Genomic DNA, 10,182 nt, shown 5'->3' with positions numbered 1-10,182 from the left:
CAGTAGAACCCAGTAGAAGGTACTTACGTGGGGGTAGTACTCCATGACCAGAAGGTACTCCACTCGGCCCTCGGCCCCCAGCCGTTCGTCGGCAGCGATGAAGTGTGCGATGTTGTCATGCTCCAGCAGGGGGAGACAATAAATGGAACACTCGTTCAGGAAGTTCTGCCGATTGGCTGAGCTGAACACCTTCACAGCCACTTGTCGCTCGTCCAACGAACCACAGAACACCGAGCCGTACCGGCCTCGACCTATCAGCTGAAAGAGAGAAAAAATATATATTAAAAAAAAGAGGGAGAAGAAAGGTTGAGAAAACACAACTGGATCTCAATTACATTTTGGTCCTCAAACCAATTCTCTCTATGTGCAGCTGTAGCAGCTGTGGTAGGTGTAGATGTGAATAAGGTAGAATAGCTGTAGTAGCTGTAGATGTGTATAAGGTAGAATAGCTGTAGTAGCTGTAGATGTGTATAAGGTAGAATAGTTGTAATAGTTGTAGATGTGTAGTAGGTAGAATAGCTGAAGTAGATGTGTATAAGGTAGAATAGCTGTAGCAGCTGTAGTAGGTGTAGATGTGTACAGTGCCTTGCGAAAGTATTCGGCCCCCTTAAAGTTTGCGACCTTTTGCCACATTTCAGGCTTCAAACATAAAGATATATAAAACAGTGTTTTTTTGTGAAGAATCAACAACAAGTGGGACACAATCATGAAGTGGAACGACATTTATTGGATATTTCAAACTTTTTTAACAAATCAAAAACTGAAAAATTGGGCGTGCAAAATTATTCAGCCCCTTTACTTTCAGTGCAGCAAACTCTCTCCAGAAGTTCAGTGAGGATCTCTGAATGATCCAATGTTGACAAATACAATCCACCTGTGTGTAATCAAGTCTCCGTATAAATGCATCTGCACTGTGATAGTCTCAGAGGTCCGTTAAAAGCGCAGAGAGCATCATGAAGAACAAGGAACACACCAGGCAGGTCCGAGATACTGTTGTGAATAAGTTTAAAGCCAGATTTGGATACAAAAAGATTTCCCAAGCTTTAAACATCCCAAGGAGCACTGTGCAAGCGATAATATTGAAATGGAAGGAGTATCAGACCACTGCAAATCTACCAAGACCTGGCCGTCCCTCTAAACTTTCAGCTCATACAAGGAGAAGACTGATCAGAGATGCAGCCAAGAGGCCCATGATCACTCTGGATGAACTGCAGAGATCTACAGCTGAGGTGGGAGACTCTGTCCATAGGACAACAATCAGTCGTATATTGCACAAATCTGGCCTTTATGGAAGAGTGGCAAGAAGAAAGCCATTTCTTAAAGATATCCATAAAAAGTGTTATTTAAAGTTTGCCACAAGCCACCTGGGAGACACACCAAACATGTGGAAGAAGGTGCTCTGGTCAGATGAAACCAAAATTTAACTTTTTGGCAACAATGCAAAACGTTATGTTTGGCGTAAAAGCAACACAGCTCATCACCCTGAACACACCATCCCCACTGTCAAACATGGTGGTGGCAGCATCATGGTTTGGGCCTGCTTTTCTTCAGCAGGGACAGGGAAGATGGTTAAAATTGATGGGAAGATGGATGAAGCCAAATACAGGACCATTCTGGAAGAAAACCTGATGGAGTCTGCAAAAGACCTGAGACTGGGATGGAGATTTGTCTTCCAACAAGACAATGATCCAAAACATGAAGCAAAATCTACAATGGAATGGTTCAAAAATAAACATATCCAGGTGTTAGAATGGCCAAGTCAAAGTCCAGACCTGAATCCAATCGAGAATCTGTGGAAAGAACTGAAAACTGCTGTTCACAAATGCTCTCCATCCAACCTCACTCAGCTCGAGCTGTTTTGCAAGGAGGAATGGGAAAAAATTTCAGTCTCTCGATGTGCAAAACTGATAGAGACATACCCCAAGCGACTTACAGCTGTAATCACAGCAAAAGGTGGCGCTACAAAGTATTAACTTAAGGGGGCTGAATAATTTTGAACGCCCAATTTTTCAGTTTTTGATTTGTTAAGAAAGTTTGAAATATCCAATAAATGTCGTTCCACTTCATGATTGTGTCCCACTTGTTGTTGATTCTTCACAAAAAAATACAGTTTTATATCTTTATGTTTGAAGCCTGAAATGTGGCAAAAGGTCGCAAAGTTCAAGGGGGCCGAATACTTTCGCAAGGCACTGTATATGGTAGAATAGTTGTAGTAGGTGTAGATGTATAGTAGGTAGAAAAGTTGTAGTAGGTGTAGATGTGTACTAGGTCGAATAGCTGTAGTAGGTGTAGATGTGTAGTAGGTGTAGATGTGTAGTAGATAGAATAGCTGTAGTAGGTGTAGATGTGTAGTAGGTGTAGATGTGTAATAGGTAGAATAGCTGTGGTAGGTGTAGATGTGTATAAAGTAGAATAGCTGTAGTAGCTGTAGATGTGTATAAGGTAGAGTAGCTGTAATAGCTGTAGATGTGTAGTAGGTGTAGATGTGTAGTAGGTGTAGATGTGTAGTAGGTAGAATAGTTGTAGTAGGTGTAGATGTGTAGTAGATAGAATAGCTGTAGTAGGTGTAGATGTGTAGTAGGTGTAGATGTGTAATAGGTAGAATAGCTGTGGTAGGTGTAGATGTGTATAAAGTAGAATAGCTGTAGTAGCTGTAGATGTGTATAAGGTAGAGTAGCTGTAATAGCTGTAGATGTGTAGTAGGTGTAGATGTGTAGTAGGTGTAGATGTGTAGTAGGTAGAATAGTTGTAGTAGGTGTAGATGTGTAGTAGATAGAATAGCTGTAGTAGGTGAAGATGTGAAGTAGGTGTAGATGTGTAGTAGATAGAATAGTTGTAGTAGGTGTAGATGTGTAGTAGGTGTAGATGTGTAGTAGATAGAATAGTTGTAGTAGGTATAGATGTGTAGTAGCTGTAGATGTGTAGTAGGTAGAATAGTTGTAGTAGGTGTAGATGTGTAGTAGATAGAATAGTTGTAGTAGGTGTAGATGTGTAGTGGGTAGAATAGTTGTAGTAGGTGTAGATGTGTAGTAGGTAGAATAGTTGTAGTAGGTATAGATGTGTAGTAGCTGTGTAGTAGATATAATAGTTGTAGTAGGTATAGATGTGTAGTAGCTGTAGATGTGTAGTAGATAGAATAGTTGTAGTAGGTATAGATGTGTAGTAGGTGTAGATGTGTAGTAGGTGTAGAATAGTTGTAGTAGGTATAGATGTGTAGTAGCTGTAGATAGAATAGTTGTAGTAGGTGTAGATGTGTAGTAGATAGAATAGTTGTAGTAGGTGTAGATGTGTAGTAGGTAGAATAGTTGTAGTAGGTGTAGATGTGTAGTAGCTGTAGATAGAATAGTTGTAGTAGGTGTAGATGTGTAGTAGATAGAATAGTTGTAGTAGGTGTAGATGTGTAGTAGGTAGAATAGTTGTAGTAGGTATAGATGTGTAGTAGCTGTGTAGTAGATAGAATAGTTGTAGTAGGTGTAGATGTGTAGTAGGTAGAATAGTTGTAGTAGGTAGAATAGTTGTAGTAGGTATAGATGTGTAGTAGGTGTAGATGTGTAGTAGGTGTAGAATAGTTGTAGTAGGTAGAATAGTTGTAGTAGGTAGAATAGTTGTAGTAGGTATAGATGTGTAGTAGGTGTAGATGTGTAGTAGCTGTAGACATGTAGTAGTAGGTGTAGATGTGTAGTAGTTGTAGATGTGTATAAGGTAGAATAGTTGTAGTAGGTGTAGATGTGTATAAGGTAGAATAGCTGTAGCAGCTGTAGTAGGTGTAGATGTGTATATGGTAGAATAGTTGTAGTAGGTGTAGATGTGTAGTAGGTAGAAAGGTGGTAGTAGGTGTAGATGTGTACTAGGTAGAATAGCTGTAGTAGGTGTAGATGTGTAGTAGCTGTAGATGTGTAGTAGGTAGAATAGTTGTAGTAGTTGTAGATGTGTATATGGTAGAATAGTTGTAGTAGGTGTAGATGTGTAGTAGCTGTAGATGTGTATAAGGTAGAATAGTTGTAGTAGTTGTAGATGTGTAGTAGATAGAATAGTTGTAGTAGGTATAGATGTGTAGTAGCTGTAGATGTGTAGTAGGTAGAATAGTTGTAGTAGTTGTAGATGTGTAGTAGATAGAATAGTTGTAGTAGGTATAGATGTGTAGTAGCTGTAGATGTGTAGTAGGTAGAATAGTTGTAGTAGATGTGTAGTAGATAGAGTAGCTGTAGTAGTTGTAGATGTGTATAAGGTGTAGATGTGTAGTAGGTAGAATAGCTATAGTAGGTGTAGATGTGTAGTAGATAGAATAGCTGTATTAGGTGTAGATGTGTAGTAGGTGTAGATGTGTAGTAGGTAGAATAGCTGTGGTAGGTGTAGATGTGTAGTAGGTAGAATAGCTGTGGTAGGTGTAGATGTGTATAAGGTAGAGTAGCTGTAATAGCTGTAGATGTGTAGTAGATAGAATAGTTGTAGTAGGTGTAGATGTGTAGTAGATAGAATAGTTGTAGTAGGTATAGATGTGTAGTAGCTGTAGATGTGTAGTAGGTAGAATAGTTGTAGTAGGTGTAGATGTGTAGTAGATAGAATAGTTGTAGTAGGTGTAGATGTGTAGTAGGTGTAGATGTGTAGTAGGTAGAATAGTTGTAGTAGGTGTAGATGTGTAGTAGGTAGAATAGTTGTAGTAGGTATAGATGTGTAGTAGATATAATAGTTGTAGTAGGTATAGATGTGTAGTAGCTGTAGATGTGTAGTAGATAGAATAGTTGTAGTAGGTGTAGATGTGTAGTAGGTAGAATAGTTGTAGTAGGTATAGATGTGTAGTAGCTGTGTAGTAGATAGAATAGTTGTAGTAGGTATAGATGTGTAGTAGCTGTAGATGTGTAGTAGGTAGAATAGTTGTAGTAGGTGTAGATGTGTAGTAGATAGAATAGTTGTAGTAGGTGTAGATGTGTAGTAGATAGAATAGTTGTAGTAGGTGTAGATGTGTAGTAGGTAGAATAGTTGTAGTAGGTATAGATGTGTAGTAGATATAATAGTTGTAGTAGGTATAGATGTGTAGTAGCTGTAGATGTGTAGTAGATAGAATAGTTGTAGTAGTTGTAGATGTGTAGTAGGTGTAGAATAGTTGTAGTAGGTAGAATAGTTGTAGTAGGTATAGATGTGTAGTAGCTGTAGATAGAATAGTTGGAGTAGGTGTAGATGTGTAGTAGTTGTAGACATGTAGTAGTAGGTGTAGATGTGTAGTAGTTGTAGATGTGTATAAGGTAGAATAGGTGTAGTAGGTATAGATGTGTAGTAGCTGTAGATGTGTAGTAGATAGAATAGTTGTAGTAGGTGTAGATGTGTAGTAGGTGTAGAATAGTTGTAGTAGGTAGAATAGTTGTAGTAGGTATAGATGTGTAGTAGATAGAATAGTTGTAGTAGGTGTAGATGTGTAGTAGATAGAGTAGCTGTAGTAGTTGTAGATGTGTAGTAGATAGAATAGTTGTAGTAGGTATAGATGTGTAGTAGGTGTAGATGTGTAGTAGGTAGAATAGTTGTAGTAGGTGTAGATGTGTAGTAGCTGTAGACATGTAGTAGGTAGAATAGTTGTAGTAGGTATAGATGTGTAGTAGTTGTAGATGTGTAGTAGGTAGAATAGTTTTAGTAGGTGTAGATGTGTAGTAGCTGTAGATGTGTAGCAGGTAGAATAGTTGTAGTAGGTGTAGATGTGTAGTAGGTAAAATAGCTGTAGTAGTTGTAGATGTGTAGTAGGTAGAATAGCTGTAGTAGGTGTAGATGTGTAGTCGGTAGAATAGTTGTAGTAGGTGTAGATGTGTAGTCGGTAGAATAGTTGTAGTAGGTGTAGATATGTAGTAGCTGTAGATGTGTAGTAGGTAGAATAGTTGTAGTAGATGTGTAGTAGGTAGAATAGCTGTAGTAGGTGTAGATGTGTATAAGGTAGAATAGTTGTAGTAGGTGTAGATGTGTAGTAGCTGTAGATGTGTAGTAGGTAGAATAGTTGAAGTAGGTGTAGATGTGTATAAGGTAGAATAGCTGTAAAAGTTGTAGCAGCTGTAATAACTGTAATAACTGTAGTAGCTGTAATAACTGTAGTAGCTGTATTAACTATAGTAGCTGTAATAACTGTAGTAGCTGTAATAACTGTAGTAGCTGTAGTAGCTGTAATAACTGTAGCAGCTGTAATAACTGTAGTAGCTGTAATAACTGTAGTAGCTGTAATAACTGTAGTAGCTATAATAACTGTAGTAGCTGTAATAGCTGTAGTAGCTGTAATAACTGTAGCAGCTGTAGTAGCTGTAATAACTGTAGTAGCTGTAATACCTGTAGCAGCTGTAGTAGCTGTAATAACTGTAGTAGCTGTAATAACTGTAGCAGCTGTAATAACTGTAGTAGCTGTAATAACTGTAGCAGCTGTAGTAACTGTAGCAGCTGTAATAACTGTAATAACTGTAGTAGCTGTAATAACTGTAGTAACTGTAATAACTTTAGCAGCTGTAATAACTGTAGCAGCTGTAATAACCGTAGTATCTGTAATAACTGTAGTAGCTGTAATAACTGTAGCAGCTGTAATAACTGTAGTAACTGTAGCAGCTGTAATAACTGTAATAACTGTAGCAGCTGTAATAACTGTAGTGGCTGTAATAACTAGTAGCTGTAATAACGGTAGTAGCTGTAGTAACTGTAATAACTATAGTAGCTGTAATAGCTGTAATAACTGTAGTAACTAATAACTGTAGTAACTGTAGTAGCTGTAATAACTGTAGTAACTGTAGTAGCTGTAATAACTGTAGTAACTGTAGCAGCTTTAATAACTGTAGTAGCTGTAATAACTGTAGCAGCTATAATAACTGTAGTAGCTGTAATAACTGTAGCAGCTGTAATAACTGTAGTAGCTGTAATAACTGTAGTAACTGTAGCAGCTGTAATAACTGTAATAACTGTAGCAGCTGTAATAACTGTAGTAACTGTAGCGGCTGTAACAACTGTAGTAGTTGTAATAACTGTAGTAGCTGTAATAACTGTAGTAGCTGTAATAACTGTAGCAGCTGTAATAACTGTAGCAGCTGTAATAACTGTAGCAGCTGTAATAACTGTAGTAGCTGTAATAACGGTAGTAACTGTAGTAGCTGTAATAACTGTAGTAGCTGTAATAACTGTAGCAGCTGTAATAACTATAGTAACTGTAGTAGCTGTAATAACTGTAATAACTGTAGCAGCTGTAATAACTGTAGTGGCTGTAATAACTAGTAGCTGTAATAACGGTAGTAGCTGTAGTAACTGTAATAACTATAGTAGCTGTAATAGCTGTAATAACTGTAGTAACTAATAACTGTAGTAACTGTAGTAGCTGTAATAACTGTAGTAACTGTAGTAGCTGTAATAACTGTAGTAACTGTAGCAGCTTTAATAACTGTAGTAGCTGTAATAACTGTAGTAGCTATAATAACTGTAGTAGCTGTAATAACTGTAGCAGCTGTAATAACTGTAGTAACTGTAGCGGCTGTAATAACTGTAGTAGTTGTAATAACTGTAGTAGCTGTAATAACTGTAGTAGCTGTAATAACTGTAGTAGCTGTAATAACTGTAGCAGCTGTAATAACTGTAGCAGCTGGAATAACTGTAGCAGCTGTAATAACTGTAGTAGCTGTAATAACTGTAGTAACTGTAGTAGCTGTAATAACTGTAGCAGCTGTAATAACTGTAGTAGCTGTAATAACTGTAATAACTGTAGTAACTGTAATAACTGTAATAACTGTAGTAGCTGTAGTGGCTGTAGTAACTGTAATAACTGTAGTAGCTGTAGTAACTGTAGTAGCTGTAATAACTGTAGTAGCTGTAATAACTGTAGTAGCTGTAATAACTGTAGCAGCTGTAATAACTGTAGTAGCTGTAATAACTGTAGTAGCTGTAATAACTGTAGTAGTTTTAATAACTGTAGTAGCTGTAATAGCTGTAGTAGCTGTAATAACTGTAGCAGCTGTAGTAGCTGTAATAACTGTAGTAGCTGTAATAACTGTAGTAGCTGTAATACCTGTAGCAGCTGTAGTAGCTGTAATAACTGTAGTAGCTGTAATAACTGTAGCAGCTGTAATAACTGTAGCAGCTGTAATAACTGTAGCAGCTGTAATAACTGTAGCAGCTGTAATAACTGTAGCAGCTGTAGTAACTGTAGTAGCTGTAATAACTGTAGTAACTGTAGTAGCTGTAATAACTGTAGTAACTGTAGTAGCTGTAATAACTGTAGTGGCTGTAATAACTGTAATAACTGTAGCAGCTGTAATAACTGTAGTAGCTGTAATAACTGTAGTAGCTGTAATAACTTTAGCAGCTGTAATAACTGTAGTAGCTGTAATAACTGTAGCAGCTGTAATAACTGTAGCAGCTGTAATAACTGTAGTAGCTGTAATAACTGTAATAACTGTAGCAGCTGTAATAACTGTAGTGGCTGTAATAACTAGTAGCTGTAATAACGGTAGTAGCTGTAGTAACTGTAATAACTATAGTAGCTGTAATAGCTGTAATAACTGTAGTAGCTGTAATAACTGTAGTAACTGTAGTAGCTGTAATAACTGTAGTAACTGTAGTAGCTGTAATAACTGTAGTAACTGTAGCAGCTTTAATAACTGTAGTAGCTGTAATAACTGTAGTAGCTATAATAAATGTAGTAGCTGTAATAACTGTAGCAGCTGTAATAACTGTAATAACTGTAGCAGCTGTAATAACTGTAGTAACTGTAGTAGCTGTAATAACTGTAGCAGCTGTAATAACTGTAGCAGCTGTAATAACTGTAGCAGCTGGAATAACTGTAGCAGCTGTAATAACTGTAGTAGCTGTAATAACTGTAGTAACTGTAGCAGCTGTAATAACTGTAGTAGCTGTAATAACTGTAGTAGCTGTAATAACTGTAGTAGCTGTAGTAACTGTAATAACTGTAGTAGCTGTAGTGGCTGTAGTAACTGTAGTAGCTGTAGTAACTGTAGTAGCTGTAATAACTGTAGCAGCTGTAATAACTGTAATAACTGTAGTAGCTGTAATAACTGTAGCAGCTGTAATAACTGTAGTAGCTGTAGTAACTGTAATAACTGTAATAACTGTAGCAGCTGTAATAACTGTAATAACTTCAGTAGCTGTAATAACTGTAGTAGCTGTAGTAACTGTAGTAGCTGTAGCAGCTGTAATAACTTTAGTAGCTGTAATAACTGTAGTAGCTGTAATAACTGTAGTAGCTGTAATAACTGTAGTAGCTGTAATAACTGTAGTAGCTGTAGTAACTGTAGTAGCTGTAGTAGCTGTAATAACTGTAATAACTGTAGCAGCTGTAATAACTGTAATAACTGTAATAACTTTAGTAGCTGTAATAACTGTAATAACTGTAGTAGGTGTAGTAACTGTAGTAGCTGTAGTAACTGTAGTAACTGTAGTAGCTGTAGTAACTGTAGTAGCTGTAGTAACTGTAGTAGCTGTAGTAGCTGTAGCCATCTGACCTCCAGTTGTTTGAGGTTGTCCAGGTCCAGAGAGCTCTCAGAACCAGCTCCCTCCATCATGTTGAGATTATGAAGGCCCTGTTTACCACCTCCTGAGAATACATACACAGTCAGACAGAGGCTTAGGTCACGGGGATAAACAGAGATAAGCATCATATTATTGTCTGGTCATCACCATGGTTACTCACTGTGCATCATGCGGTAACCGAAGAAGGCAGCAAAGATGATGACAGCCAGCACAGAGACAACAGCCAAGGAGATGACTATGGTCTCTTCACACTGCAACTGGTTGTCTACAGCAGGACATAAACAACCTGTTAGTCTGTCTCTAACCTAGTAGTATTCTGGTGGTCTACAGCAGGACATAAACAACCTGTTAGTCTGTCTCTAACCTAGTAGTATTCTGGTGGTCTACAGCAGGACATAAACAACCTGTTAGTCTGTCTATAACCTAGTAGTATTCTGGTGGTCTACAGCAGGACATAAACAACCTGTTAGTCTGTCTCTAACCTAGTAGTATTCTGGTGGTCTACAGCAGGACATAAACAACCTGTTAGTCTGTCTCTAACCTAGTAGTATTCTGGTGGTCTACAGCAGGACATAAACAACCTGTTAGTCTGTCTCTAACCTAGTAGTATTCTGGTGGTCTACAGCAGGACATAAACAACCTGTTAGTCTGTCTCTAACCTAGTAGTATTCTGGTGGTCTACAGCAG

At 37.8% G+C, this 10,182-nt stretch overlaps 1 protein-coding gene across 1 annotated transcript in view; it reads right to left on the bottom strand.

The window, feature by feature from the left end:
* LOC109887001 (bone morphogenetic protein receptor type-2) overlaps window positions 1-9,760 on the bottom strand; it is a gene marked incomplete at both ends in the record, with an annotated part of 15,626 nt that extends 5,866 nt beyond the window's left edge. Inside the window, 3 exon segments of the mRNA XM_031819884.1 lie at window positions 28-258; window positions 9,468-9,559; window positions 9,656-9,760. Coding sequence (XP_031675744.1) covers window positions 28-258; window positions 9,468-9,559; window positions 9,656-9,760 — 428 coding nt within the window.
* Between the last annotated feature and the right edge of the window lie 422 nt (window positions 9,761-10,182).

This window comes from Oncorhynchus kisutch, unplaced genomic scaffold, assembly GCF_002021735.2.
Source record: "Oncorhynchus kisutch isolate 150728-3 unplaced genomic scaffold, Okis_V2 scaffold2767, whole genome shotgun sequence".
Classification (NCBI taxonomy): Eukaryota; Metazoa; Chordata; class Actinopteri; order Salmoniformes; family Salmonidae; genus Oncorhynchus; species Oncorhynchus kisutch.
This window is presented reverse-complemented; position numbering and strand designations above follow the sequence as displayed.